Source organism: Triturus cristatus, chromosome 6, assembly GCF_964204655.1.
Source record: "Triturus cristatus chromosome 6, aTriCri1.1, whole genome shotgun sequence".
NCBI classification, from domain to species: Eukaryota; Metazoa; Chordata; class Amphibia; order Caudata; family Salamandridae; genus Triturus; species Triturus cristatus.
Window position 1 is genome coordinate 449,449,928 of NC_140589.1, and position 13,347 is coordinate 449,463,274.

The 13,347-nt window shown below is 42.8% G+C and overlaps 1 protein-coding gene across 15 annotated transcripts in view; it reads right to left on the bottom strand.

Moving 5' to 3' along the window:
- Positions 1–3,349: 3,349 nt before the first annotated feature.
- DST (dystonin) overlaps positions 3,350–13,347 on the bottom strand; it is a 1,436,897-nt gene continuing 1,426,899 nt past the window's right edge. For all 15 annotated transcript variants that reach the window (XM_085610880.1, XM_085610881.1, XM_085610884.1 and 12 more), the window contains 2 exons: positions 12,817–12,940; positions 3,350–4,329 (listed from right to left, as the gene is read on the bottom strand). In XM_085610880.1, the coding sequence (XP_085467006.1) occupies positions 4,076–4,329; positions 12,817–12,940 (378 nt within the window). In that variant the 3' untranslated portion in view covers positions 3,350–4,075. The remainder of the gene's footprint in view (positions 4,330–12,816; positions 12,941–13,347) is intronic.

Genomic DNA, 13,347 nt, shown 5'->3' on the forward strand with positions numbered 1-13,347 from the left:
TCAATTGCCTTAGCTCCAAAAGGAAGGTCCAAGATGGGTCTACAATAAACTAGACTGCCAGGGTCAGCAATGACTTTCTTTAGGATAGGTGTGATGATATCATATTTAAGCCCTAAGGGCCCGATTCACAGAACTAACTTAAGACAAAATCCTAAACTTACTATCATTTTGGTATTCACAGAAGGCACTTACTCATTTGGTATTCACAGAAGGCACTTACTCATTTCGGTATTCACAGAAGTTAGGAGTCCTAACTTTAGGACTCCTAGATGCCTTCTATGAATACCGAAAGTCTTAAAGTTAGGATTTTTCTCAGTTTAGGAGTAGTAAAGTTAGGACTCCTAACTTTAGGACTCCTAAATGCCTTCTGTGAATACCGAACGTCTTAAAGTTAAGATTTTTCTCAGTTTAGGAGTAGTAAAGTTAGGACTTTTGGACTCATGACATTATGGCATGCACCCAGATCATCTGTCATGGACAGATCGGCACAGTCTTAAGAAGGAGCTAGAGCTTCATTCAAACAATATGACTGCCACAGAAATTCAATAAGGAAGGTATATTGCATAATACCCCATCCCATCCTACCCCACCTTAATTTACCCCTGTCCACTATGGTAATGTATGTGCTCTTTACACTATACCACAATCTGTTAGTTTGCAGCTAGGTTCACACTACATAACTCCACACATAAACTTTTGCTGCCATGAGTAGTATAAGAGAATGTGAAAACGTAAAGATAACCAGAGGCATGGAGGTAGTTCACATTCTAAATTGGGGTAGTTATGTAACAAATATCATATGCCAATAAATCCAGATTTGTTCTGCGAGTGATTTTGTCGAAAATGCATGTATTCTAAAGGTAGGGGTGCATACGTTGACATGTGTGTGTGCATGTGCGCAATCAGAATACTAAAATGGCACAGAAACAGCATAACTTGCTCACTGGATATCTGCTTCCTGTAGAAAAGTGTTATAATTGCTTCTTTTTTGCAGTCTGGCACATAAATGCAGGTCTGCTCCTATGAAAACTGTTACATAGCTAGGGGGTCTTTCTGGGTATCTCACTGCACATTTATTGCATGCAGAGGAAAGCTAATGTTATGTGGAATCAATTTTGTCACAGAGAAGGTCTCATAAAAAGGGATGTATGACGTTACAACGCACACTATTACAACGCATGCACTTACAACGCATTTTTTACAACGCATAATCCATTACAACGCATGACATTACAACGCATGACACTACAACGCATTTTTTAAAAATACCTTTACAACGCACTACCATTACAACGCATACTACCTTTACAACGCATACCATTACAACGCATAATATTAAATTACATTTAAGGTAAGTATTAGATAGTATAGGGGTAAAAATTACTATTCTAACTCCAGGGGGTGCAACAGTAGGGTAAGTGTTTGATAGTGTAGGGGTAAAAATTACTATTCTAACTCCAGGGGGTGCAACAGTAGGGTAAGTGTTGGATAGTGTAGGGGTAAAAATTACTATTCTAACTCCAGGGGGTGCAACAGTAGGGTAAGTGTTGGATAGTGTAGGGGTAAAAATTACTATTCTAACTCCAGGGGGTGCAACAGTAGGGTAAGTGTTGGATAGTGTAGGGGTAAAAATTACTATTCTAACTCCAGGGGGTGCAACAGTAGGGAAAGTGTTGGATAGTGTAGGGGTAAAAATTACTATTCTAACTCCAGGGGGTGCAACAGTAGGGTAAGTGTTGGATAGTATAGGGGTAAAAATTACTATTCTAACTCCAGGGGGTGCATCAGTAGGGTAAGTGTTGGATAGTATAGGGGTAAAAATAACTATTCTAACTCCAGGGGGTGCATCAGTAGGGTAAGTGTTGGATAGTATAGGGGTAAAAATTACTATTCTAACTCCAGGGGGTGCATCAGTAGGGTAAGTGTTGGATAGTATAGGGGTAAAAATTACTATTCTAACTCCAGGGGGTGCATCAGTAGGGTAAGTGTTGGATAGTATAGGGGTAAAAATTACTATTCTAACTCCAGGGGGTGCATCAGTAGGGTAAGTGTTGGATAGTATAGGGGTAAAAATTACTATTCTAACTCCAGGGGGTGCATCAGTAGTGTAAGTGTTGGAAAGTATAATGTAATATTATGCGTTGTAATGGTATGCGTTGTAATGGTAGTATGCGTTGTAATGGAATGCGTTGTAAAGGTAGTTTTTAAAAATGCGTTGTAGTATCCTGCGTTGTAATATCATGCGTTGTAATGGATTATGCGTTGTAAAAAATGCGTTGTAATGGTAGTGCGTTGTAAAAGTTGCGTTGTAAAGGTTGTTCCCCCATAAAAAGTATACCAGTCCTGCATGGGCTAGTGGTATTTGGGACTACATTGCTTAGTTGATTAAGGGGTGAAAAAGTATGTTTCAAGAACTAGTCTAGCAATCCAACATCATCAAGATCTACAGCATCATATTCAGAGCAACTATTTCCAACACACTTCTCAATCTGGCTGATAAAATCTAGTTTTCTTGGGTGCAAAAGAATATTCCCAGGCTTGACACTTCCAGATATAGGTTCAGAAGAGCAAGAAGATTAGAACAGAACCATAAATTAACATCTACTTTAAGGTTCTGAAAATCTGAAATTCCAACACAGAATAGATACACCAGCACCTTTACTTCCTCATTTCAGGAAGCAGCTGAAAACTTACCTTTCCAAGGAACATTTCACCTGGAAATAACAGCATTCACTCGATTCCCACATGGATGCCAGATGAAGAGAATCTTCTTTACCAGGTTCCCTTCCCCCCCTAGTACACATCTCTGTTGTTTTTCAACTGGAACTGTATATGCCTACAAAAAGGCAATTCAAATTTCTACTTCAAGGATGACTAAGGTAAAACATTTCATATTAAATGGTAGATATCATCATAGATACAATTTTCTCATAGACACATGCATGATTCACTGTAATGCAGACATAACACTCTTGGGACTGTGACGGACTCTAAAGTATTAGAATATATCATTGCTATCACCTGTAGAATCTGCAGTTTTGTAGAAAATATGTTAGGAAACTGTGCTGTAAAATTCCCTGTTTGGCTTACATTTTTCTAAACTTTTCCTGGGGAACACCTCCCCACCGTCTGTCTTCAAAGTTTCCTAGACAGTGTCAGTCTAGGTTGGAACAGTTTTGTAAGTGCTGCTTTTGGCTGCCAGTCCCCTCCTGCATCCAACACCTTATTGACTCCTCCAAACCAAAGGTAGACACTGAAAACAGATCAGGTAGCTGAACAGGTGGTTCAATACGGAGTTGTTTGAAGGTCTACTAGCGTCAAAACCTGGGAGTCAGTTACCAGCCATGCATTTCAGGGACATTGTTTATTTCATATCTTTCTGCAAGCAAAATTGCTTTAATACAAAATAATTTCATACAGTGCTACCGCCCACTCAAGCAAAGAAAATCTCACATTTACATGAATGCACTTAATTGTTTTTGTACAGTACAATAGTTCTAGTCGCCAGGATAACTCTGGCCTTGGATAAGTTAATGGCACAGACAATGCTGCAAGATATTTTAGTACAGTATCATGTTGCTTACAAGTGCTTTAAAGTGACTTTCGTACGTTCTCTAACCATGTTAATTTAAAAAATACCTGTTCACGCTCGTATTGTAATTATTGGTTAAGTTCAAAATGTGCACTTGCGACTTTGTAATTTAATAGCTACTAAGAAATGCAAGGAGTCACCTGCAGCCATTCACTAAAGCCCTAGTGCTGAGCCTATTGTAGTTGATTCAAGATGACGATGTACATCCGGGAACTGTTTTAGCATACCTTATGCACATTGCTCGGTAAAAGTGTTAGTGTTTAACTTAAAATATTCTTCATTCTCTCCAAATAAAATATGGCAAAACAAGAAACATCAGACACAATTTATACACATAAAATAACAGGACAAATACACAAATAAGGCCTTCTTCATAATTAAAAATCCACCTCTTGCAATATTTCACAATAATTTCTACATAATATCTTACATCTTAAAAACTTAAATATTTAATGCACAGGAAGAGAGCTCGAGTTCATGACACTATCTTTTGCAGGAGGCGCTCAGCTTGCTCGCTGGCGACCTCCGTTGAGGCGTTGGGATTTTGGAAGGCCTGCCGAATGAGGGCCGAGATCCTGCTCGGGGGGACGGCCTAGTGGCGTCGCGTGCAGCGTCTGTCATGTCTGAACACACAGACTGAATTTCTGAAATGTCAAAGTCCGATGCATCGCTGCTTCTACGGCTTCCAGTTTTACTGCCTGCTCGACTGTCAGGCCGGCTAGGAGTCTTTTTCGATTCTTGAAGAAGAAAAAAACAGAAAATAATCTATTAAACAAATGCAAAAAACAGAGTCCGCAAGCTGGTCTAATTTGGAAAACCTTAAGCAATTTAAGGGGTAGGACACAGTTAGAGATTAAATCCATAATACATTATGGAAGTTGGAAAGATTATTAGTAGGAGAGAGTGAGAAAACATTTGCCGTAAAGTGAAAGTGGAAGAATCTGAGATTTTTAAAATAAAAATTCACACACTGAGAGGAAGGATTGTGTTCTTCTTACGCAGTCGCGGCAGCCACAATAAAGAGGTGGTGGGGCGAGTGGAGGGAGCGCAGGAGGGGTAGTGCATGGGGGGAGAGTTATAATAAAAGATTTATTTAAAATAAAAACTTACCTGGAGCTGCCTCCCATGTCAGACTCACTCTCATCCTTCCTGGTCCCAGCAAGCACTGGGGCCATGTCACAGACTCCCATCCAATCCCCGTGCTGCAGAGCAGCGCGGGGTTAGGTCTGAGCAGTCAGGAAAGACACACTGCTCAGACCAGGGAGTCTGTGGAGTTTCTTCAGCCCATCTGTTCAAAGCAGCTGGGCTGGAGAAAACCTAAGTGCGCACAAATGTTTTGGTCGGCCTGAGACCAGGGGCGTAACACAGGCCCCCGAATCCCCCGCAGTGCGGGGGTCCCCAAGCTCCAGGGGGCCCCCTCAGCACTGCACTTTGGCTGGGGAGCTCCTGATAGAGTCCGGAGGGGGCCCCTCCACATACCTTGCAGGGGGGCCCCCTCAATTATCATTACGCCACTGCCTGAGACGGCCGGCTAAAACACATATGCGCACTTATGGACTGGAGCGCACATCGCACTTCGCCTCCCAGTGCCCCACCCCTCCATTCGCAAACTGTCTCAGAGGCGGAAAATGAAAAATAAAACAATGACATTGTTTTATTTTTTATTTACTTCCTCTGAGCCAGTGAGTGGGGTGACGCTCCTCCGTCATTATGGAGGAGCCGCCACTGTTCCTAAACACTTAAATAACGCATTGTATTACTAGCCAGAAGCCATCCACGGCTTTCCGCAAAATGATCTAAAACAGTGCAGGCTGTCTCTAACTATTCTGATTGGCTGTCAATCAAATGAGCTGGTCTAATTACAGGAACCAAGTTCGATTGGCTGTGAGACTGTCAATCATATGGGTTGAAAAAGGAAGTTGTTTCAGCAGTTGATTTATTGCCTTAAATTAATCCTAATTGGCTGCTGTTTTGAGACCACTGTGTCTGGCTGCAGATCAGCCAATTCCAATAGCTAGGGCCACCTGCAAATTCCTAGACTTAGAAATCAAGTCTAAAAGGCATGGGTTTTAACAAACTTGGCGGGAGGGGCAACTGGGCACCTAGTATTTTGTAGCAACATGCCTTTCAACTCACCAGCATTTAGCAGGTGTCACTGACTTTTTTCCGTGTTTTTCCCCACTCCCCCAATGGGACTGCCCTCTTAAATGCCTGGATTTACCCACATTGTGCTTGCCAATTTTCAGTCTATTGGTATGGAATTGGATTCTGAAAAGTAAATCCTCATAATGTTTCAAATCAATAATCAGTGGAGAGAAAGAAAATGATAATTTCGCCAGCCTCCTAGTAATCCAGGGCATATTTGGTAGCAAATTATTAAATTGTGTAAATAGAAACTTGAAAGCCAATGTATGCACATATGATGCAAGTTCTCTCTTATACCAATTCCCATTACCTAACACTACACAATTCCACTGGCATGTCAAAGTAGAGACCTTGGAAATATTTGTGAAAACCTCTGATAAGCAGACCCTACTGTAATCATAATCATACTGTAATCATAATGGAAATGATCGAATGTCAATCTGTTATGCTGACCTCAGATGCACATGTCACAGTAGTTAAACTCTGTCAGAATAAGGGTGCATGGATTTGATATAATTAATCCTTAATTGATATAGAATTACCAACTGAGCAAAGCAGGCTGATAAACTGTATGCCAAACAAAAAACTGTACTCGTGCATTTTAAGGCATATTATAAAGAACTCAAAATGCTGAAGAACAAGTTAATTATCTCTGATAGCGCTCTTTGTGGTAGAGACTCTATCTAACCAATTATTCCTCACCTTTTAAATACTTCCCCAGGCATTAAACTAGATCCGGAAACTTTTGAGCAGTACCTCCGCGCAGGCAGGTGGCACTGTGCGGCTCAGCACTGATGCCGTTTCTCATTGGAAATAATGTGAGGACCCCAAATAGGTGCCACACACCCGCATTGACGTCAGTTGCTTTCGAGCCTATCTGCTCCCCCAGGCGCAAAGCCCCAACAGTGAATTGGCATTGAGCAGTGAGTAGAGTTCTAGACTTGACATCTTTTTAATGGGCAGAGCCCAATTCACAGAATGGGGAGAATGGAAGGGCTAGTGAAGAATCTGCAGTTAGATGGAGTTTCTACCAAAAAGAGTGTTCGCCCCAGGTGTGGAAGAGACCTTGCACCACCTCCGGCTGTAACTGCCACTTGTGATCCACTAAGCAGAGACGACTGAGTTTGTCCACCGTGGCCTGTAAGGATCCCGCTAGGTGGTTTACCACTAGGAAGATTCCATGGTGCTCCAGCAATTTCCAGAGGCGCCGAGCCTCCTGGCACAGGGTCCATGACCAAATCCCCACCTTGTTTGCTGCAATACCACATGGCAGTGATGTTGTTTGTGAGCACCTGCACCAGCCATTGCTTGATGGAGGGTAGGAAGGATTTCGACGCAGAGTAGATGGCTCTCAGCTCCAGAAAGTTGATGTTAAGCTAGGCCTCCGTCAAAGGCCTGAGGCCTCCGATCTGTGCATTTCCCAGGTGGCAGCCCCAACACAAAAGTGATGCATCGGTCACTATTGTTGGCTCTGAGTGGGGTAGGGAGAAGATCTGTCACTGAACGATTTGTGGCCGAGCAACCACCACTGCTGTTCTTTTGCAGTCTCCTCTGAGATCTGGGCTTGGTTGGAGAGATCCCCTAGATGTTGAGCCCAGTGAGACTTCAGATGCTACCCCAGAGCCCGCATATGCTACCTTGTGTGCTTGACCAGCAGGATGTGGGAGGCTAACAGTCCCAGCAGTCTCAGAATTGAGGACATCTGAAATCAAGGACACAGGCTAAAAGATCAAGATCATAGTCTATTTGTCCTAGACTCTCCTTCCCAGGGAAAGGCACAAAATGGGACTGTATCCAAAATGCCTCAGATAAAAGGAATGTCTGAGAAGGAGTCAAGTGTGACTTCGGCACTTTGATAGTGAACCACAAGGATGTCAGGGGATCACCGTAGTCTGGAGGTGGTTGATGACTACTTCTTGTAAACCTGCCATCAGTATTCATTTGTCAAGGTAAAGGGATATTGGGACCACTGACCTCTAAAGATGTGCTGCAACCATCACCATCTCTTGATAATGCCCCTTGGCCATGGTTTGCACTTCCTGCCTTAAGATGGTCAGATGGTCCTCTGTCCGTCGTCCCAGGGAAGGTGAAAGGAGAGGTGGAATGGCCAGGAACAGTAGGGCATACCTCTTCTGTACACTTTGCATGATCCACCAATCCGATGTTATGGACTGCCAGTCTGGACTGCCATTGTTGGATCTAGCCTCCAACTGGGTTGATGTGCTCCACTAAGGGCAAGCTAAATGAGTTTGGCAGGTGGGGCCACGGTGGCGGCGGTAGACTGACTGGTGCTCAGTCCCTGACTGCGGGATAGGTGGGTGCCATGGTCTCGGCCGCAAAAAGACTGGGAACCCTCTGAGGGATCTTGTATGGAAAGCCCATGTCAGAGCAATGGAAGGGTCAAAAAGGCTGGTGTTATTGGCATGACGGGGCAGACAAACCCAAGAAGCATGCTGGGGCCCTGCTTTCTTTGAAACGGTCCAAAGTAGAGTCTGTTTTGTCTTCAAAAGGGCAAGTTGAGTCAAAGGGCATGTCCATAAGGGAATACTGTTAATCGCTGGAGAAACCTGTAGATCTCAACCAGGCATGGCAACAAAAAGCGGTGCTAGTGCCAAAGGCTCGACCAATGGAATCTGTGGTATCCAGGCCAAAATGATAGTAAATATTGCAGCATCACGGCCATCTTGTATGGCTAGGGTCAGTACGGTATGAAGGTATTTGGGACCCCTGGGAGAACCAGAGCTACAGAGTCCCAAGAAGTGTGGGAATAGCAGCCTAAAAGGCAGATGGCACTGACCGTCTGCCGACCCAACCTTATAGAAAAAAATACCCTCTTCTCAAAGGTCTCTACCCTCTTAGACCAGTTATCAGGAGCATTAGTCAGGAAGGCATTCATGTTTGTACTGCTGGAGGAAGCTTGCACCACCAAGCTCTCGGGGGAAGGGTGCTAAGTCAGAAAAGTGGGGTCTTTGGGGGCAGGGCGATGGCACCACACAATCTTGTGACTGATTGGGGGACCACAGCAGGGCTTGGCCTAGGCCCCTAAAAGAGTCTTTGTGAGTGCCTCACTAAAGGGCAACAAGGGCTCAGTATTGGTCTGCCCTGGTTGGAGAACTTCAGTAAGTCATTAGTTTTGACCTCCATGGTGGAGAGCTGGATGTTGAGAACCTCGGCCACCCTCCACATACGCAGTGCGAAGGAGGCACTTTCCTCAGTGGTAGAGTCTAGAGGTGAGACTAGGTCAGTATTAGGAGAGGTGCAAGGCCACTGGCACCTTTGAGGTCATCATGTCTATTTTCTTCATGGTAGGGCTGCCAGGACTCATCTCCTGAATCATACTAATTGTCAGAGTCTGTCCTGAATAGAGAATGCAGAGTAGGAGTCCTGTCCTGTGAAACCACGTAGCTGGGAGGCTTAGGTGTAGCGGGCAATGGCTGTGGTTGATGGATACCGAGAGCAGCCTCAGTCGAGGTCGTGCTGACTCTGATTCGAAGATCACAACGGATATCGCCACTAGTGTCCATGGAGTTGGTATTGGTGATGATGTTCCAGGAACTGATGTAGAATGTGGACCCAGATGAGGAGATGACAAAGTCGTCGGTAGGGGCTTGGTTGTGGGCAAAGAGGGTTCAACTGGTGCAGAGGGCGAACCTGCTGGCAGTATCCCAGATGGAGAAACTCTAGGCTCTGTAGGGCACACAGGTGTGCCAGAGGGAGTCAGAAGGGATCCAAAGACTCAGAGCATGGCCTTGTGAAACTGCTGGATCTGACTTGGCATCTCTGACAGTCTTGGAAACTCAGGTTGTGCCAGGAGAAGTTTCTGGACTTTGAGAACCAGATTGGCATGACGAGGCCTTCACGTCTTCGCAGGTGTATGAGAGTAGCGGGAAGGAGCAGATTCCCACTTATATTTCTGATACTTTTTCTTTGAGTTACCCGAGAATTGGGAGAATGACTGCGATCAAGCTTGGGACCAACTTCTGGACCGGAACGGTATCGAGACAGGCATTTGGACGTGGGCCGGTCCCAAATTAGGGTCTTCTGATGCTTGGCAATGTAGAGTTTTGCCTCAAGGACCTGGATGGCATTTGGATTCATTGACGCGCAGTCACTGCAGGCCTCAGAGCCGTGAGTCGACCCTAAGCACCACAGAAAAATGTGATGGGGATCTGTCCCCAACATTTGCTTGGAACAGTCTAATATGATTTCAAACCTGTCATCTTGGGAGGTGACATTTTGTCTTGCACACTGGTTTTTAGATTTTCTTTTAGGTATAATTGTCTTAAAGAGATGAGAGGTAGCTCCGGTCCTGCATCTGGTGGCACGAAAAGTAAGGAATTCACGTCAGTACACATGAGTGGTGCCTGTATAGGATCTGCATGTGATTTCCAAAGTGGAACAGCGTCAGTGTGGAGCAGCACAGTGCCACCTACCAGAGCGCAGAGGTACACCTGAAAAAGTTTCTGTCTCTAGTGTGAATTCTGAGAACGTATTCAAAAGCTGAGAAATCTGAAGTTAGAAGTCTATCAGAAATGTGATTCTCTGGTGTTAAAACATACTTAAACTAAGGTATATATGCATCTTTGATGCAGTTCTCCAAATGAATAACTGATCATTTTGTGATTGTTTTTCATATCGCTTAGTACTGGTTGACCATATAACCTATCAAATATGCATTAAACCAAGCTTATATAGTTTCCAGTAAAAATGTCCTAGTCTTAATGCCAACTACCATAATATTTTGAATGTTAGTATAACCTCCACCTATGTACTTGCAATATATATACTGCCAAGGGAAAACTATGTGGATTTAAGAACAGTAAACCACACTTAACCTACATAAAAGCACCTTTACAATATTGTGGCTGACATATTTTTGCAAGACAACATTTTTTATTACAGTATTCTGACATAAAACCGGCATAATAGGCCTGACTTTATTTGTGTGCGATTTAAATTCTACGCAAGTGATCTTTTTACCATAGATATACAGTAGAACATTATTTTACTCAGCCATGTACCAGACACTTTACTTTTAACTTAAAGGTTTACTGAAGTCGCACAACTCACAGTGGCCAGTATTTCACAGATTAAAATTCCTGGTAGGTTTATAGTGGTTGTGAACAACAATCTCATCTAAAATGAGGGGTTTTGCTACAAATATCCATGGAAACAACATTGAAATTGTCACTTAACTTTAATGGTGCCCAATCATGTTGATTTTGAGATTTTAGGCAGTAGAGTCTGTTATTTCCTTGTGGTACAGTTCTTTGAATATATAATCTAAGATTGTATTTTTGGTTCAAGACCAAATAAACACAATGTCAAATTAATATGATTTGTATATACTTATTTTATAGATGAAACAGATCTCTGAACATATGCAAACATATATAAACATGAATAAGAGTCCTCCAGTTGTCCATATAGCTTCTAATTCAGGTTTCGTCAGTGGGTAAGTCACCCTATGACTTCCTCAGGGGTGTTATCTTCAAATTTCTCAATTAATGGTGGATATATTCCCTACCTTATAGACGTAGCAATGGTATGCTAAATTCCAGAATGAATTTGTGTGTACCAAAATAAATCTGCAACCTGTGTAAGGGCCTGTATCTCTGTCTCTCCCTTCCTGACGAGGGACTGCTAGAGAACGCACTCACGGCGGTGATGAAGTGGAGACTGAACTGAGATCTCTAGAAGTGGAGTGCAAAAAGATCACCACAAATGTTGAAGTTACCCTGACTAAATCAGGTATATCACTGTAATGATTACCAGTCAGCAAAAGTCTGTTATAGAACTGCAGGGACACACCATTCACCGGTGGGTATCTGAGTAACATTATTAGATTGATTTGGACTTTTATATAAGCAGCATTGCATCATATGTCTATACTTTTGTCAGATATTGGAAAACTCCTGAGCAATGTCATTGTGTAATTTTACTTATTAATTTAATTTGGAGTATTGCAATGTTGTGCTTGGCTGTTTATGGATACTTCAGAGCATGAGATTAATTGAAAAAATCAGTAAGATTACAAATACAGTCAGTTGGAACTCTATTAGACTTTGCTGCTCTTGATTAGTCCTTCAGTCAAAAATTCATCTGAGCAGTTCTGTTTTGAGGAGCATCTTGAAAGGAACACCATTGGTTCTTACATCAGATGAGGGTTGAGAGGGTTCCAGAAGTTATGGTCTTGTACACCATGTGAATGACCACCATGCATCAGATATTACAAAGGTTGATGCTGGATTAGGGGAGCAATGGTGAACTACATTCTCACAAGCATGAAGTGTGGAACCAGGTATTGCAGGGACCACAGTTCTTTATCAAGTAAGTTTTGTGAACAATGCTCAAAGTTTTAAACTCAAGGGCTTTCGTGGCTGGCTTGATGTGAATATCCTGATAGTCTGATTCTAGAGATTGTTGAATCTGTTTATAAGTGTTTGCTTGGGGCGCTTGTATAGATGAAGCCAGTAGTAGCCATATGAGTCATCAACAGGCATCTTTTATAGGTATTTAGTGTTAAATCTGAAGAAGTAGGATGATCTCCAGAAGTATGGACAGTTCTACATTAACACCTAAAATAATGATATGTCGTATAAATTAGATGACTGCATTCATAATGACACCCATATTCTAACGTTCTGGGTGGTACCAGGCGGAGGTCGTCCACTTGGGGTCAGTTAAAGTGAAATGTATTAAGGTCTGACCTTCCCAGTACTACGATCTCAGCTATGTCTCCATTTAGACAGATTAAGGGGAATATTGTCAAGCACGGCGTTACAATTATCGCCGCTTTAGCGGCAGAAAACTGCCGCTAAAGCAGCGATAATGGGCTTGATAATATGCCCTTGAGAATTCCAATAGAAGCCCATGTTGACATCAGAACATGGGCTTCTACTGGAATTCTCCAGGGCGTATTATCAAGCCCATTATCGCTGCTTTAGCGGCAGTTTTTTGCCGCTAAAGCGGTGATAATTGTAACGCCATTGCTTGATAATATGCCCCTAAGTTAGTTAGTGGTTTGTACTTTGTGTTTTGTATTGTTTGGATAGCGAGGCTTAGTATTCACCACTCACCTGCAAACTGTAGCCGGACTCTTGTTGCTGCTGTTGATAAGAGAATGCTGTCTTCACCAGACTGGAAACCTTTCCCTGAAAGATATCCTGGTAATCGAAGTTTACTCCCCTGTATCGGAGTCCCCTAGAGACAACAATACATATTACAATTAAGAAGTGAGAAGTATCATAATAAAATATCTGTCAGGATTCTATAAAGCCTTTTGTGTCTTGTGTTGGTCTCCAAGAAAACTCATACTCAGAGCACCAGTAATACATTTTCAGTTATGGTATATGCTTGACTAATATCACCCTTCAGTGTGAGTTACTTGTTTCAAAAAATGCCTAGAATAGGGAATCATCCTAATCTTTACACCCATTAAAACCTAGAGAGGTATATGACAACTAACCCTGTACCGTTTGTGCTAGCACTAGAACCATTAGAGAGCAAACTGTGTCACAGTGTCACAAGTATACCACCCATGCACTTAGATACACATCACGTGGCCTGCTAATGTCATTGTGTACAGGTGATATGACACTATATGTGCG